Source organism: Fukomys damarensis, unplaced genomic scaffold, assembly GCF_012274545.1.
Source record: "Fukomys damarensis isolate Sample0158 unplaced genomic scaffold, DMR_v1.0_HiC HiC_scaffold_11, whole genome shotgun sequence".
In the NCBI taxonomy this organism is placed as follows: domain Eukaryota; kingdom Metazoa; phylum Chordata; class Mammalia; order Rodentia; family Bathyergidae; genus Fukomys; species Fukomys damarensis.
The window spans coordinates 13,216,794-13,239,770 of record NW_022900923.1 but is presented as its reverse complement, the minus strand read 5'-3'; the positions used below and the strand labels follow the sequence as shown (position 1 = coordinate 13,239,770).

Here is a 22,977-nt window from a genome sequence, read left to right as displayed (position 1 = left end):
CTCTATCACTTAGGACTACAAAATCCTTTACTCTTCTGGATCTCAATTTCTCAAACGCAAACAATGCCTAAGATTTCTTCCAGTGTGTACGTTATGGGTCCTTTTTCTTTTCTTTTTCTTTTTTATTATTCAAAGCATCTAGAATAGTCCTGGAAACAAAGCAAACCCTGAGTGAAAAGCATCTCTGACAGATATCACTTCTCTATGCTAATCCTGCTCCACAGGGATAGGTGTATATGGAGTGATAAAAAAAAAAAAAAAAAACAGAATGTAGTTATTATGTATCACAAAAATATAAAAGAGGATGATGTTTAAATTTTAAAAATTTATTATAGTAAAAACACATTGCCATTGCCTCCCCTTAAAATGCTTCCCCTTACTTTGAAAACATTTACCCAATCATTGTGGGTTTTTTGAGACAGGGTTTTGCTCTGTAGTTCAGGCTAGCCTTGAACTTACTATATAGGTTGGCCTCGAACATGTGACCATCCTCCTGCCTCAGCCTCCCAAGTGCTGGGACTACAACTGTGTACCACCATACCCGGTTCATATAATCATTCTTGCTACTTTCTAAAGAAATTTTGGGAGTCCTCTTTTGTGACTGTCTTAAGTATAATAAAAAATTTGGTGAAGGCTGCTGCCATGTTCCATCCAATGAAAAAGCAGGCTCGTAAAAACATTATAGTATGACCTCATCAACTTTATTCACCAGATCTGGTACTATGTAACTTCTGGTTCATTCTCAAAGTCAAAATAATCATCCTTTCAAGGTAAATGTTTTGAATTGATTTAGGGAATTGAGGGAGCCACAACAATGCAATTAGACACTCACAAAAGATTTCTGAAAGTGCTTCAGAAAGTGGCAAGAATGAAGGGATAAGTGTTCAAAGCTGGTGGGGGGATATTTTGATGGAGATTAATGGCAATGTCTACCTTACTGCAATAAATTTTAAACATTTACATACATATTTTTCAATCACACCTTATATATAGACGATATATCTTTAATTTGTAAAGGTAACCAGGATTCTGAGTTCATGAACCAAAACAAATATCCAAAACAAAAATAAGAAATCAAATCTAGAGTTTACATTTCTATTTGTAGCAGAGAAGGAACACTACTTGTAGACACTTACATACAATTGTCAGAGGAACAGTAAGTTGTTTCTAACTCTCATGATTCATTTATTGATTTAACACACATATTAAGCAAGTATTAAATATCTTGCCTAGAACCAGGGCCAGGTTAATAGCATATCTATCTGTGTTTTCAATAAGCAATGTTACAGTTTAGGTGGGGAGATAGTGCGAATAAGTCATTAATAACAGTTATGCCACAGTTCATTAACAAATTCTGAAGCAGCACATGAGCACCTGGAGTTCATGAGATATTATTCAACTTGATTCTGAAATTTTCTTTAACCCATGTAATACTATTACTATACGATTACTGTACTCTTGTGATGTATCAGCTTGTAAGTGTGTATTATGTACTCCTGACATGAAATAGGATTTTATGGATGAGAAAATTAGAGGATAAAGAGAGTGTCTGTTTCAGGGTTACACATCTAGTAATTGGTAAAACTAAAAGTTAAAACTAAGCAGTCTGACTTGAGAATTTTCATTGCAAAGCAACTTCTGCTGAAATGTATTAGCCTGTGCCTATTATCATCTCATCCCAACTAACACAAATGTCTGCAAAGCTGAGCCTCTCTAAAGTCATTTATAAGACAGATTGGAGAGGGGAAAACACATCTATCACAGCTCATATGGAGATTACCAGTACATGTTATTCAGGCAGTAGATTCCTACTCCTCACTAAACATAGCATTCTCTTTTTTTCAGCATGACTACGAAAATCTATACCAGCTTCCTACTGGTGAATGAGAACATATGAGGTTTGAAAGATAGCTTCTTTTCATTCTACGCCATAAAGTACATAAGATAACATACCTGTCAAACCTAAAAAGAAGAAAATTAAGAGTAATATGAAATTATAAATATGAAATAAAAGTGTACCTTCAGTCCTTCCAATTCATTTTCCAGTTGCTTAGAATAATACTCGCTCTGCTCACGCAGTTTCCTGTCTTTAGATGCTTCAGCGACTAGAGCTTCAGTATGAACTTCCAACTTTAAAATGAAAAAACAAAAAGATTTCGCAGTTATAATTTTTTCAAACAAAACATTTTCCCCATGGGAATTTACATTTTAACAGGAAAATAATTTAAATTGAAATTCATATTATTAAACTGTAAAAAGAATTGTTTTCAAAAATTAAAGAATGAAATATGTATTATTTCACTAGTCTCAAAAGCAACTTTAATCACTACCAAATGAGCACTACAAAATTTGCCTGACTACTAACCTCTTTTTTGGCTCTTTCTGTTCTGCGCAGTTCTTGCCTTAAGCTTTCAACTTTTTGCATCACCAGGTCCACCTCTTCTTCCTTATCTCGGACATGGCGAGCAAGTTTCTGTTTTTGGGTGTGCAATTCTGTTAGTCGCTCATTGATCTCCATGAATTCCTGCATGGCCAGTTTCCTCTGACAGTGTGCGTCTTTCAGCTCTTTGGATTGGTTTTTTAATCGCTCACTAGCCTGGACTAGTTCCTAGTTTTGTAAAAAGAATATAAGTTACCAAGTCTGAAACCTAAAGACCAAATCTGGTCTTCAAAGTTGCTATTTTTAAGTCAAGAAGTGTCAAAATTATTCACCTCAGGACAAAATTAAAGGAAATAAGCTACTTGTGAACAGATAATAAGGGCATGGTGTCCTGTTTATATTCTCAATGTCTATGCTAACATTATAAATTCAAGAGAACATCTGTTTTAACTGGGTTTCCACAACTGATTAGAGAGTATAGGTTTAAATATAAGATATGATGGCTAAAACATTTCGTGAAATTTAATAAATACATTTGAGATTTTTAAAAAAATATACTGAAATTCAAAATAATAATAACAATAACAACAAAAAAACCCATAAAGGCTGCTTTTAATGTGGAGAATAAGTACCAAGGAGGTAAAAAAGGAGACTCCCTGATTCAAAGGGCCACGGAAGACTAGGATCAGTGCAACTGCCTGCTTCCTAACCGAAAAAACAAACAAACAAACAAACATAAAAAGATCTTGGGAGGGAAGAATCTCAACAAAATTTGGTTTTTTTCACACATTGAAGCAAATAAATATGAGCTCACAGAAGCAGATCCCCAAATGCCTAGAGAATGAACCACCATAATGAAATGGAAACAATAAACAAAACAACTAGCAAAGGTATTTGGGCAATCAAATGATCAAATACCAACTTAAGATTGCTATGTGTAAAATATCTTAAGTAATAAAACAAGAAACTATAAAAATGGGAAAATAAAAGATTAAAAATGACCAAGCACATTTATAAATGAATTCTATGGAACATTTAGAAATTTAAAAATTGTTCCAAATAAAAACATGAATCTACCGATATAGAAAGCTTTGTATTTATGAAGAAATAGAAACTCAAAACCAGAAATGTTCAAAAAATAAAAGTAGATAATGCCAGAGAAATAAAATACTCTAAAGAATTTAGAAGAGGGGGAAAAAGGACAGCTCTTCTACTTAAAAAAAAAAAAAGATTCAATTTAGAACAAGCATAAATAATAAAAACAGTGGAAAATTACCTTCCAATTACTAGGTTTCACATAAAAACTGGCAGAGTTTACTACAATCACATCTGCACTAAAGAGACTTCTACAGCTTTATATCAGCAAAAAGAACATTGCTTTTATAAGAAAGGTCTACTGCAAGACTTTAAAAGGTTGAGACACTGGTAGACATGAATGTGAACATGAAGAAATGTGTATACATGACTGTTAGAAAAATGTCTAATTTGTACAGTAGAAGCATATAACTATTAAAATATTTGTCAAAAACAGCACATAAATTGGTAAGAGGTAACAGAATTAAAAACCTTTGAACTGTTTGGGGGGAACAGTTTAAGATATTAAATTTACATTTTGTTAATATATAGAAAACAGCTAGATATGTACCAAATATATACCAAAAAGCTAGAAAGAAAAATCTGAACAAGGAAACAAAAACTTCAGTGCTTTTTAAAATAAAAAGAATTGTGGAGATTGGCTATAAACAATATGCCGGTACTTAACACTGCTAAACTCAGCATTTCAAAATGGTTACGATTGCAAATATTATATGAATTTATCACAATTAAAACTTTTAAAAAAGGAAGCAGAAAATGATGCATTAATAAAGTATGAAAAACCAAAAGCAAAAAGAAAAGCAGAAATATGTCTTTCTCTCTCTATATATATTAGTGACCAAAAGAAATAGAAAAGGTCTAAACTCACCAGTTAAAGGCAGTTTGTTACACCAGATTAAGTTACAAAATCTAGACCTTAGTACAAAATGCATTATCAGGGATAGGGAATATCACCACACAATTATAAAATACAATATATAGAAAGAAATAGCATTCTATAAATAGCATTTAGTGCATTCTATAAGAGTCTAAAATATATTAAAATTAGTAGGGCTTCAGAGAAAAATGGTAAATATATCACAATGATGAGAAAGTTCGACTTCTTAACCATTAATATATAAACTGAGTAAATGGTGCAAAGATATGAAAACTTCTATCAATAAGATTCATATGTATAGAAGCTGATGCTCTGTATTGGAAACATATACTCTTCAAGAACTCACTATGAATATTTAACGGCACAATCCAGAACATAAAGCAAGTCTCAGTAGCTTTCAAAGAATGGACATATAAATCAAATTCTTTATTAATATTGCTACTAAATTATAAATCATCAATACAACATATAACTCCAAACACTGAAATTTTAAAACTTATAAATAAATCACTGATCAATTATAAAAAAAATCAAAAAGAATATTAAAATATTTAAAATTAAGAAAAATAAAAATCCAAAAGTGTTTACTACACAAAAAATCCTGGTGATACAATAAAGCCACATTTAGGAGCAAACTCATAGCCTGAAACAACAACACAATTATCTTCTCTCCTAATAGGAGAAAGAAGAGAATAAATCAATGAAACAGAAATAAAAGAACAACAAGGATCAACATCAAAATTTGATTATTTTGAGAAAAATAGTAAAACAGACATCTGGTAAAATCAATCAAGGGAACAAGCATACAGGCACAAAGAAATAATACTAGGAAAGAAAAAAAGAGGCTATAAGTAAAAATCTAGAAGAGATAAAATGATAAGAAGATGAAGAGCTCCGTGTCAAGAAATTTAGCATATAAATAGAAAAAAAATTATTAAAACAATTTTCAGCAACAGAATACCTAAAGAGCCCTATAACAAAGTAAAAGAACCAACAGTTAACAAAATTTTCCCATCCTCCCAGTACTGGGGCAGAACTTCCAGGTCAGATGACTATGGCTATAGTGGTGACTCCAGTAATATAATCATTTTATACAACTTCTTCAAGAGATAAAAACAAAAGAGGTAATGCTACTGCACTCACTCTATAAGACCAAAATAATCTTAATATTAAAAATTTCAAGAAAGACCAAGTGAAAAAATTTTAAATCAGTCTCATTCATGAAAGGAGAGGTGAAAATCCTTTAAAATAGGCAAATCCATTCTACTGATGTACAAAGTTGATATGTACAAATTCTGGAACTAGAAACTTTCTATAGAAATTCTACCTCCACCTCCTTGTCTCTCTACTGACTTTGAGCACATTACCTTCTTAGTGCTCAGTCCCACCATTAGTAAATGAGATTAATAAAAGTGAAATAACTTCATACTGCCTTAATCTTGTATTACCTATTTGACCTAACTCAATTTCTACCCCTGTCCTAATCTTACTTATCTTTGGAACAGAACGCCTATTAGCCAGAAGTTCCTCCTCAGGTGTGTTAACTGAAAATAACTAGGTCTAAAATGACTCAGTAAGTGAAGGCCAGACAACCTCTAATTCATTACAATCTACCTGCATACTAAATAACACATTTACCAGAACAACGGCAACTGTCATGACAATGATCACCGAGAACCAAAGGAGAAGAAAGAAGTGGCACCCAATTCCTCAGAAAAGATAGGACTGTTCCTTCTTTATTAATCTATCCCTCCCCCTCATTTCTTTTACCTTTCTTGAGAAATGAGACATTGATTTCTATTTCCCACTTCTCCTATTCTTAGCCAAGAATAAAAGCTTCCTGTGTTGCTCAATAGATGCTTAGTATGATAATGGTTCCATAATTTCCAAAAAGAGAAAAATGACCCAATTTGGGGTAAAAATAATAACTAACTCATAGGGTTGTGATGATTAAATCATCTACTACATGTTAAGCACTTTATATTACAGTAGGAAAGTGCTTTTAGAACAGATAATCAGCCACGTAAGTGTTGCCTATACTATCATATTATTATTTAGAAAATAATACATTGCAATTTAAGCTTAACACAGAAATGTAACAATGGCTTAATATTAGAAAAACTGTAAATGTAGTGAAACGCATAAAGGAGAATCAAAATCATATCAATAAAGTCTGTAAATGCAATTTATTCATTCTTAAAAAAGATTACTAAAATAGAAATAGTAACTTCTTTACTCAGTTAAAAAGTGTTTACTAAAAACTAGCAGCAAACATTAGTGGTGAAGTATCAGAGGTATTTAAAAAAAAAACCTGGCCCAGTAATAAATGTAACTGTACTGTATACCTAGAATGTACCAATAAACTCAATAAAAAGAAAAAAAAAAAAACCACCTGGAACAAGGATGCTGGCTACTGCTATTTCTATTCAAAACCGTACTGAAATCTTAGTTAATGAAGCAAGTTTAATAGATACGTTATAAAAATCCAAAAAGAAGAAACAAATTTGTTATTATTTACAGAAAATTTCAAAGAACCTAAAATATAGTTCATTAAGAGTTTAGGAATATTGTCAAAACAAAATAAATACAGAAAAATCAAAAGGAAAACAAAATTTAAAATTAAAATGTGAAAAAAGATAGAACAATAAATTTAAAGGCAAAGACGACCTGTATGAAATTTTAGAGAAGACAATTTTAAATAACTTTAAACATATGGAAACACATTATATTTATAGATTAAAAAGCTATGGAGCTTCAGAGAAACTATTTTTATGTGTTTGCATAATTAGCCCTTCTGAATAAATCTTACTGACACTTGAGACCTGGTAAAGGCAAGTCATTAGTTATTGACTAATTTTGATAGTGAGAAAACTCTAGGAGATTTATCTTCTGGAGGTAATTTCAAGATGATGCAAGAGGTAGCCTGTATCCCAGAGACTTCCTCTTTGTGAAGCCCTTTACATTTACATTCCAAAGGCTTAAGAATAAGAACCCAAGATATCTCTTTAGACTTCCAAGGAAGATTCTCAAAATGGCTGAGAGACAGAGGAAGCATCTGCCTTTTTCCTCTGTAAAACTCTGGGACAAATGTTTTTGGGGTTCCTCCTCACAATACAGACTCCTTCCTCAAGGGTGGCATTTTATCCAGCCATGTCTCAGGGCATTGCCTCGGGGCTCAAAACTGGCATGCAGGGGAGTGATGTGGTTATGGAGGTACGAGAAATAAAGATTGGTAGAAAGGAGACAAGGAAAAATCATAAATTTTTAAATTCTACTTTTGAGGAGACTGCAACTTCTGGGATGCAAAGTTACCCAAGGTTAATTTATACTTTGTTCCTTCCAGATCCATTACTCTCAAAATTCCTTAAGGATACTATGTAAGTTCATAAATTAGTTTAGGGAAAGTAAAAATGGGGAAGCTGATCTTAAGATAAATGAACAGGTTGAGAGACTTCAAAGAATTCTTACATTATCTGTCTTTTAAAAAAATGGGCTCCTCTGGGCTGGAGATTTAGCTTAGCTCCTGCCTCACAAGCACAAGGACCTAAGTTCAATCCATGGTACCAAAACAAAACAAAAAATGGGCTCCTACCTTTTACCTATAAAATGGACCACTATCCTTCTGGGAAATTGACTATCTTTTCCAAAGTTTCTACCCACTCAGGAGAAACATAAATGTTTCCAGTTCCAAAAGATAGTGCCTGTCTCTCTTAAGGACCCACACTATCTACTTCTGTGTATATTTTAAAAATTCTGCCTAACACATCCCTTTACATCCCTTACTGACACATCTTGAAAATTTTTCTCTGTGATGGAAATCAGTGAACTTGAGACTTCTTCTATGGGTAGGGTGGGTTTAGCTTTCTAATCTTTGGGAACCTCCTCAGACCCTAATAGTTATTATTTGCTGTATGTAAATAATAAACATAATAAATAATAATCTGCTCTGCTTTTGAAATTTGTGTGCATTCAGAATATTAATATTGGAAGGAATTTGACTCAACATTGTAATGATGTCAATTCTCCTAAAATTGATCATTAGATTCAATTGTATTTTACTTTATTTTATATTTTTGGGTACCAGGGATTGAATTCGGACCCTGTGCTTTCTAGGCAGGCAGGGGAACAACTGAGTCAAATCCCCCGCCCAATGCAATTTTAATCAGAATTCTCACAGTTTTCAAGGAACTGAGATACAGACCCATGCATATATGGAATATGATATACGACTGAAGTGACACTGCACAACCCTGGAGAAAGGACAGCCTATTTGGTAAATGAACAATTGGTGAGCCATACGGAAAAAAGTAAAAGTGAATCCTTATCTCACATTGAGACAGTTGAGACCTTAAGTAGAGTTTCCTATAAGGGCTCTGACTCTTCTTCCCTTGGACCTACAGATGCAACATGAGTAACTAAAAGCAGATAAAACCTGCTATCTCTGCCTTAATTTTGTATTTGTCTCCTTTATTACCTTGGACTTTGTGAAACTTTTGCTCAGCTCTGCACACAGGCATATTAATCATTTAAGAAATGTCTATCTAGTTTGATCCCTGGTACCGCGCCCCCCAAAATCTAAAAACTCGTTTATTAGCCCTATATTTACCTACTGCTATAACTTACCTCTAGATGTTCCTTCAAAACCTCATCGACTGATAGGTGGGGTTTTGGGAAAGTGATTACATTATGGAAGTGATACTGGATCGGTCCACTGATGGGTTCAGAGCTGGGAGTGGTACTGGGAGGTGAAGCCTGATGGAAGAGGTGGGCACGATCTGGTGTACGCTTCGTACTCCCTTGATACCACTCTGCTTTTTGCCGACATGCCACGAACTGTTTCTCCTCTGCCATGCCACCCTGCTTTTGAGCCTGTCAACTATGGACTGAAATTTCTACAAACTCCCAGCCAAAATAAACCTCTCCTCCTTTAACTTACAGGTGTTGGGTATTCTGTCCAAGCAATGAGAGAGTAATCAAGACACTTACGCTATCCCACCCTGTTCAACATTGAGGACACCAAGGAAGAGTATTCAAGATCTGCAAGAACATTCAACTGTCAATTTTTACAGCACTCTTTTCCAGGCTCTCTAGACTGGAACCTAGAAGTCTCCAGTCATTACTCTAAACCTGCATCGCCTTGATTCCAAGGGAATCTGTGCAGACAGATCACCCCATGATGAGATCACTTCTACAAACAGAACAACCTGCCAAGTGGGAACAAGTAGAACTGAAGCTGCCCCTAAATAAGATCAATCGTCTCAAAAGAACCAAATTGCCTCTTAAGCAATAAAAACTTCTCTGGCCACACACAAGCCTGTAACACCAGTTCTGAGGGAGGCCTAAGCAAAAGGATCACAAGTTTCTGGGCAACTTGGGGGGAACCTATCTCAAAATAAAAAAGTATAGAGATGTAGCTCAGCATTCCCTGGGTTCAATCCCCAGTACTACCAAAGAGAAGATATAAATATGAAAAACCAAACAAAAAATTAAAGACAAAATTTTAGAGAAAAAACATTTTTGCCTCACATTTCTTATACTGTGTAAATCAGAAAATGTACTAATAATAAAAATACTGAGAGATTTGACTACATAAAATCCACAAGCTTTTGTTAATCAAAAATAAAAGAAAATAGAAGGACAAGCCACTGACAAGGATCTTTATATAACTGACCAATGCTTAGTATGACCAGAAATTGTCAAGAATTGTTACATAACTATAAGAAAAAACTGGAGAAAAATTTTTACAAAGGATATTAAAAGGCATTTTGTAAAAGAAGTATAAATAAATGATGGCTAGACATATATAAAGACACCTGACCACAGTAATAATTAGAAAAGTGAAAATTAAGGCCAATATGAAACATTTTAAATCTAAAAATCTCAATTTCGACTAGGCTGGCCAAAAGTAACAAAGGAAGGTACAGTCACTGGCCTAGCTAGTCCTTTTGGTTCCTCAGCATTGATGGCTATCTATAAGCGACACAGAATCAGTCCAGAGATAATAAACAACCAGACCACAACCTGACCAAGACTGCCTAAATGGCTAGATATGCAAACCCCCAGCCCTTGGCCTTTGTTTCCCTTCTCTATAAAACTCTGACATTCCCATTGACCCCTTGAAGATAGATCTTGAACCTCTTTATATTTTATTCTCTGGGAGCCTGTGCTAATTAAGACTCCTTTCTTCCCACTTCACCACTGCTTGTCTCTATTGGCATACAGGAATGAGTGACTAAGCCTGGTATGTTGGGACCACCAGAGATAGGGCTTCTACCCTAAAATTCTGGAAACAGTAAAATGTAAATCTGGTAGTATGAAAAACTGCTGAACACAGAATGGATACTGTTCCCAGGAAGACACAAAACTAACTGGTTAATGGGTGTATGGAAAGGTGTTCAACATCACTAACCAGAAATCAAAAGCAAAATCACAATAAAATACCACTCCACAACTGTTAGAATAGCTATTATCAGACAAAAGACAAAAATATTGGCAAGGATATGGACAAAATGAAATTCCTTTTTACTACTTAAAATTCTTTATTGGTATAATGTTTCTTTTCAGTATCACCCTCTTTGCAGATTATACTAAGGAATTTTTAGTATTACAATTTATTAAGAACTGCCAAAATACATGTTACTACAAATCTAAAATCAGATTTTTATCCTATGTTAATTAAATTTGACTAAGTATATACTATAAATACAAACTAGTAAACCACTAATATTATTAAATTATTATTAAAGCAAATAGAACATGCATTATATATTCCAAATATTATTAAACTGGTCATGTTTAGATGTTTACAAATCATTTTTTGAAAATGCAGTGGGAAGAAAGTTAAAATGTATTTATCTGGCTCAATATAATCTTTAACAACTTTATCTATTAGTCCTTTTGATTAATTTTATTTATTTGCTTGTTTGCTTGCAGTACTAGGGATTGAACCTAGGCCTCCACTCTGAATTGCATCCCCAGCTCTTTTTAATTCTGAGACAAGGTCTTGTGAAGTCACTAAACTGCTCAGGCTGGATTCAAACTTGCAATCATATCTCAGCCTCAGATTGCTGGAATTATAGATGTGGGCTACCATCTCTAATCAGTTGTCTATTTTTAATTCCCTTTATTTCCTTACTGGTAGCAAGACTTACAAATTTTTCCCAGAAGGACGTAACTCTTATCAATCATGGCATCATATCTTATATTACTGAATGCAAATTCACACTATGCCATAAACAACTAATCTCTTGTGTACAATGGCTAAAATTAGTCAAAGCCATAGTACTTAACAAAATATAGTTTAAGTATTTTCTCTACTGCTTTAACATTTACTCTACTGGGCTGTGTTTCAAAGTCTTAGCTATCAATAAATTCTGTTGATGTTTCTAGCACTATTTAAAATACTGTTTAAGTATTTATACAAAGTTCTTATAAAAATGACTTTGGTTTGTGCATCCATGGTGTTTCAAAAAAGAAAAGTGACATTTAAAAAAATCACTGAAGTGATTTTAAATTATAGTCTTTAAAATATGTTCTTTTTAGTAATAATTATACTGAAAATTATGCCTTCATTTTTTTTCTGTAGACACTAAACATTCTATCAATTTCTTCAAATTGCCTTTTCTAATAACACTCACTTTTGTTTTGGTACTGGGGATCGAACTCAGGGCCTTGTACTTGTAGGCAGGCAGTGGAACCACTGAGCTAAATCCCTGGCCCAGTAACATTCACTTTTAATTAAGACTTCTGATTAAATTTCCAAATGAATGAAAGATTTTGAATTTTCAAGCCTCAAAGATACAAAAGTTTCTTCACTATTACCTAATGATCAAATTATATACACCAAAACAATTCTTGAACTTTTAAGCCAACTTAAAAAAAAATACTACATTGTTCTCATTGGTTATAAATGCTTTCATTATTCAAATTATGCAAGATATAGCAAATAGGAAGACTTTCGTAATCAATTCATATATTTTTACCTTATTTAGTTCTTCCCTTTCTTGTTGTAAAGTTTTGATTTGTTTTTCATAAGCCTTGACTTGTCTAAAAGCATCCTCTAATTCTCGTCTCACAGAAGTGGCTTCTTCAAGTTGCTGTTCCAAATGACTTGATTCTAAAAACAAAAGAAAATGTTTGCTTTACCTTTATATAAAAGCAAATGCTTGAACATGGTATAAAACAACTAAAAGAATTTTCTTTCTAAAGAAGCACTATGAATTTGGTATTAGGTCTACTGACACTAAATATTAGTAGGATTCATGACAAATCAACACACTATACATTCATTGTAAAGATGGTGAATGGCATATGCTAACAAATACATGTGCAAACTTTATGTGCAGAAATGCCTTACATTATCTACTAGGAAAAAACCCCATAACTTCCAAAAAGAACACCTTCAGACCAATTAAACACTTACAACAAAATACAACAAAGCCAAACAACCCCCCAAAAATTTTATGTCCACTATTGTTAAGTGTCATAATGCTGATGCTACTCCACTATTATTAAATTGTTTTGCTTCTAACACTGTGGCTCCAGATTATCTAACTTAATTTGACCACTGGTTATGTGGGGGAAAAAAACCCTCACATTTCTAAAATTAAAAACTGAAAACCTTCTACTTCAACCAGTTCTTCCAGTTTTTGAGATAAAGTTGGAAAATTGAATAACTTGCTCAATTAAGGTCACATTGTTAAAGGCATACCACAAGAAAGACCAAAGTGCAAAAAATTTTGTACTGACTTCTCCAATTTGGAAAGCAACATATTAAATAATGTTTAATATTACTGGATTACAAAGTTTATTATGAAATAAAACAAAACATTAATTTTCACAGATGCTTAAATAAAATAGACTAATAGGAAATAGTAAAAAGTAAACTAGCAAATTAAAGAACTAAAGTTGATCAACATGTGATATTCATATGTACCAATTCCCCACAATGAATGTATCTAGTTTCTCACTCACAGACATATACTAATAAAAATTTTAAAAAGAAGGAACTGAAGCCAGGGAAAACAGTAAATACAAGTGAAACATATGCATTATTAATTTTGTTTAGGATATTTTCTGTTCTTTATGAATTTATTACTGTTAAGTATAATCCTCCAATAGCAGCATCAAACCCTCTAGGAATACACATATGCAGAGTCTCCAGTTCCACTCAGACATAATGAAGTGGAATTAAAGAAGCTACTCAGGTGATTCCTATGTACAATAAAGTGAGGGGAACAAATTCACACAGTGTTACATATTGACTTTAATGTTTTCAGTAAAAAAAGTGTGGGTTCATTTGCTTAGCTAAGTCCTCTAATTTAAAAATCATTCATATGCATTAGTGTATCATGCACTAAATGATCCTACATTCCATAAGCAAAGTAGTTTACAAGCTTATTACGTTTTTGCTATTTTGAAAATCCATCTATGGATAACACAGCATTCAACTTTTTGCGTGTTTTTTTATTTTAATGTACTAATTTTATTGGTACATTTAGGTATACAATATGCTGACATTCATTACTAGGAATTTGTAACTTTACATAATATATTTTGGGTTTTATTTTTTTCCCCATTTCCCTGCCCTGCCTTCAAACACTCAATCCCTCCCTATTTACAAATACTTTGTTTCTATTTTTGTCCTTTTCTCATATTTATTCATTTGACTTCTTTTCTTTCCCCATTCCCTACAACTTCCCCTTCCCCTTTGTATCTTTTCTTTCTATCTCACATTATCTATTATACATTTTGATCCTTGTTTACATTTTCAGTTTCTCACACTAGAGAAACTATTCAGTATTTACACGTGTGTCCTACTTATTTCACCTAAGAGTATGGCCTCAATGTGCAACCATTCAGCTATAAATGTCTCTAGTTTCTCATTCTATATGGCTGAGTAATACTCCATTTCATTTAAAAAACACATTTTCTTTATCCAGTCTGCAGCTGATGAGCAACTGGGCTGTTTTCAACTTTCAGCTACTACAAACTGTGCTGCTATGAGCATGAATATATATTGCTGTGGTATGATTCTTTTAATTCTTTTGGGAAGATACCCAATAGGGGAATAGCTGGGTCAAATGGAACCTCTAATCCTAGTTTTCTGAGGTATCTCCATACTGACTTCCATAGGTTTCACCAGTCCACACTCCCACAAACAGTGGAAAGGGTTGCTTTTGCTCCACAACTCCGTCAGCATTTGTTATTGGTTGATTTCATGATAGCAGCCATTCTTTTCTGGGGTGAGGTGGAATCTCATTGTTCTCATTTGCATCTCTCAAATGACCAGTGATGTTAAACATTTTTTCATATGTTTATTTGCTATTTCTACTTTGTCTGACAAATGTCTGTTCATTTCAGTTGCCTGCCCGTTTTTGGATTGGGTCTTTAAATATTGGGAGGTATGATTTTTTAAATTTATTTATATATTCTAGATAGTAGACTGTTGTCTGAAGAACAGCTGGTAAAATTTTTTCCCACATTGTGGGATGTCTCATCATGCTGTTGGCGGTTTCTCTTGCTGTGCAGAAGCTTTTAAATAAGAAAAGACCCCACTTATTTATTTTTTATGCTATTTCCTGTGCAACTGAGGTTTTGTTCATGAAATCTTTTCCTATGCCAAGGTCTTCAAAAATTCTACCTAACTTCTCCTCCAGCTGGTTTAGTGTTTTTCTTTTAATATTTAGATTTTAATCCATTTCAATTTTAGTTTAGTGCATGGTAAGAGATATAGTTCTAGTTTTAATCTCTGCCAAGTTGAAACCCAGTTTTTCCAGCACCATTTATTAAAGAGGCTATCATTCCTGCAGTGAGGGTATTTGGTTCCTTTGTCAAAGATGAGGTGGCTGAGTATGTCTAGAGTTGTTTCTGCATCTTTTAATGGTTCCAAAGATCCTTAGGTATGTTTCTTTGCCAGTGCCATGCTGTTTTTATCACAGTAGCTTTGTAGTATAGTTTGGATTTGGGGATTGTAATCTCCCCTCCTCCCCATTTTATCTTTGTTGCCCAGGATTGCTTTTGCTATTCTAGGTCTCTTCTTTTTCCAAATGAATTTTTGGATTATTTTCTCAAGTTATGTGAAGTATGCTGTTGGAATTTCAATTGGAGTTTAATGAATCTATATAGCCCTAAGTATGGTCATTTTCACTATACTCGTTCCTCCTACCCAGAAGGAAGAGATATCTTTCCATTTTCTGATATTCTCTTTGACCTCTTTTTTCAGAGTGCTGTAGTTTTCAGAGTAGAAGTATTTGATTTCTTTTGTTAGTCCGATTCCTAGATATTTCATTTTTTTTTTTGGATGCTATTCTGAAAAGAGTTGTTTTTCCAGGTTCTCTCTCCCAGTGAGTCTGTTGTGTACAGGAATGCTATTGATTACTGTGTGTTGACCTTGTATCAAGCTACTCTATTGAATCTGGTTATTAAGTCTAGACTCTTGGAATTCTTGGGGTCTTCTACATAAAGCATCATGTCATCTGCAAATAACAACAATTTAACTTCTTCATTTCTTTCTTTCTTTTTTTTTGGTACTGGGGATTGAACTCAGGTCCTTGCACTTGTGAGGCAGGCATTGTGGCAATGAGCTAAATCCCCAGCCCCAAATTCTTCAATTCTTATCTTACTCCTTTTATTCCTTTCTCTTGTCTAATTGCTGTGGCTAACATTTCCAAAACTATATTGAATAGGACTGATGATAATGGACATTCTTGTCTTGTTCCTGATTTTAGTGTGAAGGATTTCAGTTTTGATCATTTAGTATGATACTGGCTGTTGGTTGTTCATAAATGGCTTTTATCAGATTGAGGTAGAGACCATCTATTTTGATTCTTTGTAGGTTTTTCAAAAAATCACGAATGGGTGTTGGATTTTATCGAACACTTTTTCCTCATCTATTGAGATGATCATATGGTTTCAGTCTTGGCTCTATTAATATAGCGTATTACGTTTACTGATTTGCATATGTTGAAACATCCCTGCATCCCTGGGATGAATCCTACTTGGTCAGGGTATATGATCTTCTTGATGATTTTCTGCAGTTTGTTTGCCAGTATCTTATTGAGGATTTTTGCATTTATGTTAATAAGGAAGATTGGCCTATAGTTCTCTTTCTCGGTTGGGTCTTTCTCTGCTTTTGGTATCAAGGTGATGCTTGCTTCCAGGAATGAATTTGGGAGTACTGCTTCCCTTTCAATTTCACTGAAGAGTTTAAACAGCAGTGGCAAGAGTCTCTCTAAATATCTTGTAGAATTCAGCAGTAAACCCATCAGGTCTGGGGCTTTTCCTAGTTGGTAAGTTTTTAATTATGTTTTCAATTTCATTGACATTGGGTCATCTTCATTCAACTTTGGTAATTCACACATATCTAGAGATCTGTTTTTTCTATGTTTTCCATCTTATTGATGTACAGGTTCTCAAAGTAGGTACTGATGATACTCTGGATTTCTACTGGATCCACTGTAATTTCACCCTTTTCATTCCTAATTGCATGGAGTTGGGTCTCTCTTTCCCTTTTTTGATAAGATTGCTAAGGACTTGTCATTTTGTTTATTCTTTCAAAGAACCAACTCTTTGCTTCACTGATTTTTTTTATATCTTTCTCTTAGTCTCCATTGCATTGATTTCTGCAAATCTCTGCAATTTCCTTCCTTGTATGAGCTTTGGGTTTGTCTTCCTTTTCTTTTTCTAGAAGCTTGAGGTTCAACACTAGGTTGGTTATTTGAATTTGCTCCATTTTCCTAATATGAGCATTCACAGATATGAATTCGGATTTTAAGACTGCTTTCATTGTGTCCCATAGATTCTGATGTTTTATTGTCATTGTCATTTAATTGTAGAAAATCTCTGCTTTCTTCTTTAATTTCCTCTGTGATCCACTGATGGTTCAGAAGTGTGTAGTTCAATTTCCATGTCTTTATGAAATTCTTGTGTTTTCTTTTGCTATTGATCTCCATTTTTACTGCACTATGGTCTGATAATATATGAGTGATAACTTCAATTCCTTTACACTTAAACATGTTTTATGAGTATTTGGTCTATTTTGGAGAATGACCCATGTGCAGCCAAAAAGAATGTGCAATCTGATTTTCTGGGCTGGAACACTGTGTAAACAATTATTAAGTCTATTTGTTTGGTTGAGTTTGGTTGAGTTCTAGTATTTCATTGTTTATTTTTTGTCTAGTTGATCTATTGTGACAATGGGGTACTGAGTTCCTCCACAGCTATTGTATTAGTGTTTATTTGAGTTTTCATACCAATTAATATTTGTTTTATATAGTTGGGTGTATTAGTATTTGATGCATATTTATTTATGATTGTCATCTCCTTTTGGATTGTTCCCTTTACAAGGATATAGTGGCCTTCTTTGTCTCTCTTAATTAGTGTTGGTTTGAAATCCATTCTGTCTGCAAATAGAATAGCTACTCCTGCTTTTTTTCAGGTTCCTGTCCATGGAGTATTGTTTTCCACCCTTTAACTTTCAGTCTATGAGTTTCTTTTTAAATTAAGTGTTTCTTGTTTGCAGTATATTGTTGGATCTTGCTTTCTGATCTATTCTGCCAGTATTTCTTTTGATTGGTTTATCGAGGTCATTAATATTGATGGTTATAACTGATATGTGTTGACTTATTCTTGTCATGACCTTTTCCTGTTGTTGGATTTTCCCCCTTTGCATTTAATTTCTTGTTGTGCCTGATGGATTCCTTCTGCTGGGCTTCCTGGTGGTATGACCCTCACTGTCTTTTCCTAGGATATTGTTTAAATTTTTTGGAGTGCTGGTTTGGTGTTTATGAAATTCCTCAGGTTCTGTTTGTCATGAGAGTATCTTATTTCTCCATCAATTTTGAAAGATAGTTTTGCAGTCTGGGTTGAAGGCTTTATGGCTTGAAATATGTCAGTCATTCCAGACTCTTCTTCTTTTTTTTTTTTTTTGGTACCGGGGTCCAGCTTGGGTCCTCGTGCTTGCAAGGCAGTTGGTGGAACCACTGAGCTAAATCCCCGGCCCTATCCCATCAGCCTTGCCACTTTCTGAAGCAGTTGTGGAAGACCTTTCTGGGAGTGCCTTTAGAGGTGTGATTAAAAAATAAGGTGAATGTTGCTGCCAAGTGTTTTTTGTTTTGTTTTTTTTTTGTACCAGGGATAGATCTCAGGACCTTGTGCTTGTAAGGCAAGCAGTGGAACTACTGAGCTAATTCCCCGCCCTCATTCCAGGCTCTTCTTTCCTTGAGGGTTTGGTTGAGAAGTCTGCTATGATTCTGATGGGCTTTCCTTTGTATGTATGGGATTTGTTTCTTTTCTCTAACTGCTTTTAGTATTCTGTTCAGTTGGGTTTCTGGAATCTTAACTATTATAGGCCCAATTGTAGATTTTATTTTATCATGGCTAGTTGGAGTCCTACAGGCCTCACTTATCTGCATGTCAAATTCTTTTCCCCTACTTGGGAAGTTTTCTGCCATTACTTCTGTGAACATTTACTTTAATGTCATTTGCACTATCTCCAGTTTGTTCGTTAACTCTGATCAGTCTTGTATTAGTCTTCTTTACATCACGTAGCAGCTGCTGGATTGATTTCTCATTGTCCCTTACTATTTTTATAAAAATCTTTCTTTTCTGTTCACTCTTTGCACTCCTGTCTTCTATATCTGATATTCTGTCCTCACACTGGCTTGTTCTGATGCATATACTTTCAAAGGACTTTTTAATTGCTTGGTTATTTGTTTGCATCTGTTTTATGGACTCTATTTGTTTCCTATGCTAGGATTCCATCATGTTCCTCAGCTCCTGTTTTTTTATATGTGTCTGCTGTAGAGTTATTAATCATATCTTTCACTAAGGTCACAATCGCTGCTTTTATCTGAGAAATAATTTCTGATTTTATTTTTTCCAGACCCTCTTTCCTTGCCAGTTCAGGGAGTCCAAGTGGTTTAGTATCAGATTGGTCCATCTCATTGACCCTTGGGGTTGCCTTAGGTGATATGGAAGTCTGGTTTTATGTCATGTTTACGTCCTTCTCATTTCATCAGCTGCACCTGCTCTGCCTTTGTTAAGGTGACTCTTTGTTCACCCAGGGGTCTTCAATTCTCAGCAAACTTCAGAGAGGCCTTCTCTATGCTGCTCTCCACTGTGGCAATTCCTGGGTTCAGAATAGTGGTCTACTGGATCCCTGAGCTATGCTGTTGTGTAGGAGGGCTTTTGGCTAGGGGTTGTGCACACTTAGGCTGGTATCTGGGTAGCCTGCCCATCTGTATAGCTGTTTTCAGGGGGGTGGCTTGGCTGGGAGCTGGGCACCCCAGTCACTGGTGTTTGAGCAGGAGTCTGACTAGGGCAGCATGCACTTACTAATGCTATCTTGGCAGGCCTCTGGTTGTGGCCTGCATACCTGCGCAGCTATTTTCCAGGCAGGCCTTTGGCATAAGATTCTTAAAACAGTCAAATTCATAGAGACAGAAAGTAAATAGTGGCTACCAATGACTGGCAGTGGGAAGAAAGAATGGACAATTACTTAAAGGATATAAAGTTTCAATATGGAATGATGAAAAAGTTCTAGAGATATATAACAGTGATGATTGTATAATAATGTGAATGTACTTTATGTCCTGAACTACAAACTTAAGTAATTAAAATGGTATCTCAGTTCATGAACTTAATTCTCTCCATGATTCTGGTAGAAAACTAAACTGGATGAGAACCAAATCAAATTTCTCATTAAGGTCAACACTGAATTGTGTCTGTGTGTGTGTGTGTGTGTGTGTGTGTGTGCGCGCGCGCGTGTGTTTTCTTTCTGATGAATATACCCCAGAGTTAGAGCTGAAGAAGATGGCAACCCAGAAAAGCCAATAAATATAGAGAAAAAGCCTGAACAAAAGCTTGTTCTTCTTCTCCAAAGGACAAGGACAGGGCCATGCACTATTTGTCTATCAACAGAGAAAACTCTCAGAAAAATCATAGAAAAGGATGTACTTCCACGCTCATTCATGTCAGCAAAGGAAAAATGAAGAGCCAGTTTTCAATCTCATAAGGCTGTAATGAAATGTCCAAACACAACCACAAGCATGGTGATAGAGAAAGACTTGTAAATAGTCAGGAAGCTCATCCCACTATCCGGTAACAAACACACCTGTCTCCCTTTACAAAGCATCAGTGGACACCATGTGGGGAACCCAGACTTCTACCTTTAAAACGACAATAAAGGTGCTCCCCTTTCTTCCCTTTGGGGTGAAGTGAGAGGATCTTGAGAACTTTCACCATCATGCAGTGGCAATAAAGCACTCCTTGCTAAAGTATCAGCAGAAATCATGCTGGTGGCTAGAACTCCTAACAATGCTCAGCAGTAATGACACCCTTGAGTTTCAAGGGTGGTCAAGCCAGAGAAATTAGACTTCTACTTCACCTTGGCACTAGTAAGGCATAAATCCCCTTTCCACTGCTTGATTACTGCCAAGAAAAGCCAACTAAAATGGTTTGGATAGGATCCTGAGTCTAATGGAAAGTCACACATCTTACCAAGAATCAGGAAAATCTCAATTTAAATGAGAAAGACAATTATCAGATATGAACCAGCTAGATAACAGAGACATAATTATATGACAAACACATTAAAGCAGCCATGATAAAAATGCCCATATGAGCAATTCCTAATATACTTGAAACAAACAAACAAAGAAACAAACAGGAGATCTGAACAAGGACACAGCAAGGATACAGAAAAAACATAAAGAAAAAATGGAAATTTTATAAGTGAATAATGCTACAGAAATACAAAGCTCACCATATGGGCTTAACAGTATAAGGAAGTTGGACTGAACTTGAAGATAGAAAAACAGAAACTAACTAGTATGAATGAGAGAAAAAACAGAATAGAAAGCAAGAAGGGTTTCAGGGACTTTTTAGATGAGAACGAAAATCTAACATTCATGTCAATGGAGTTCTAGAAGGAGACAAAACTAGGCAGGTCTGAAAAAGCAGTTAAATAATGCCTTAAAACTTCCCAATTGTGGCAAAAGGCAAAAATTTTCAGATTCAAGATGAAAAAAAAAAATCTCAAACACAATAAACATAAAAACCCATATTAATACACATCATTATAAACAGAAAATTAAAAACTTTTGAAAGCAGTCAGAAACATTAACATCTCACACACAGAGCAAAAATATTAAGAACAGTGAATTTCTCATCAGAAATCATGTACTCCTAAAGAAAGCATCCATATTAATATACATCATTATAACTAAACATCAGAAAATTAAAGAAAAACTCTTGAAACCAACTAGAGGAAGTAAAATCTCATATATAGAGCAAAAATACTAAATTTCTCATCAAAAACCAAGTAATCCTAAAGGAAGCAGCACAATACTCTCCTTCTCTCTCTGTCTGTGTCTCTCTTTCTCTTTTGCAGCACTATATTTTCTAAGAGCTTTAAAAAATGCAATACAAAAACCATGGACCCTGTTTCCTACTCCCAGCAACAATATCCTTTGGGAATGAAGAGAAAATCAAAATAGTCTCAGGTTAAAAAATATAAGAAGAACTTGTTGATAGCAGGCTTACCCTAAAAGAATAACAAAAGGAAGTTCTGTAAAAGTTCTGTAAAAAGGAAACAATAAAAGAAGGAACTCCATACTATATGGGAGGAAGAAAGAGCATAGTACACAAAAAACATGAGTAAATACAAAAGATTCTCTTCTTGAGTTTTCTGAATAACAAAACATGGCTAAAGGGAACATTAAAACTTTAATCTATGTGTTCCTAAAACACATGTTCAGGGAAATCATAAAACAATTACATAGTGCATGCACAGATATAAAGGGAGATAACAATGTCACATTTCACTCAAATTAGCAAAATGAGCAACCACTAATAATAATTCTATAAGAGATATATTCAAAAACATTATAAAAATGGAATTCTAAAAAAAAGTAATTTAAAGGAAGAGGAGGTAAAAAAGAAATGAAAAATGACAAAACAAAAATAAATGGCAGATATAAGCCTTAATATAAATTACAATAATTATATACATAATTACATTAAATAAGTGATATTAACACATAAATTTAAAGGAAGAGATAGATAAAGTGGATTAAAAACACAGATCAACACAAATGGCCAAATAGCATGAATCAAGAGGGAAATGCAAATAAAAAACACAACGAGGTACCAATTCACTTTTACCAAGATAGCTAAAATAAAAAAGGAATGGAGTATTGATACATGCTACAGCATGGAAAAACTCTCAAAATATGATGCTATGTAAAGGAAGTCTGACACAAAAGATCATACACATACACTGGACAATTCCATTGATAAGAAATATACTGAACAGGTAATGTCACAGAATGATAAAGTAGATTTACGACTGTCAGGGGTAATGAGAAGTCAAAATAAGCAGAAGATTATGCATATGGTATTCTTTTGTAGCTGAACAGAAGCAATGGATATACAATACTGTCAATATACTAACTGCTTCTGAACTGTACTCTTTAAAATGGTTAGATTTAAATGGTCAGCCAATAATGGCATGTGCCTGTAATCCTAGCATCTTGGGAAGCTGAGGCAGGAGGATCACAAGTTCTAGTCCATCCTGGGCAGCTCAGCAACCTAGACCCTGTCTCAAAATAAAAAGTAACTTTTT

The 22,977-nt window shown here is 34.3% G+C and overlaps 1 protein-coding gene across 21 annotated transcripts in view; it reads right to left on the bottom strand.

Annotated features, from left to right (window-relative positions):
- Positions 1 to 22,977, bottom strand: part of Cdc42bpa (CDC42 binding protein kinase alpha) — a 271,103-nt gene that overhangs the window by 85,467 nt on the left and 162,659 nt on the right. For 18 of the 21 annotated variants that reach the window (XM_033762072.1, XM_033762059.1, XM_010642642.2 and 15 more), the window contains 3 exons: positions 12,335 to 12,468; positions 2,366 to 2,608; positions 2,020 to 2,130 (listed from right to left, as the gene is read on the bottom strand). In XM_033762072.1, the coding sequence (XP_033617963.1) occupies positions 2,020 to 2,130; positions 2,366 to 2,608; positions 12,335 to 12,468 (488 nt within the window). The remainder of the gene's footprint in view (positions 1 to 2,019; positions 2,131 to 2,365; positions 2,609 to 12,334; positions 12,469 to 22,977) is intronic. The other 3 variants (XM_033762068.1, XM_033762071.1, XM_010642653.2) reach the window with 1 other exon arrangement.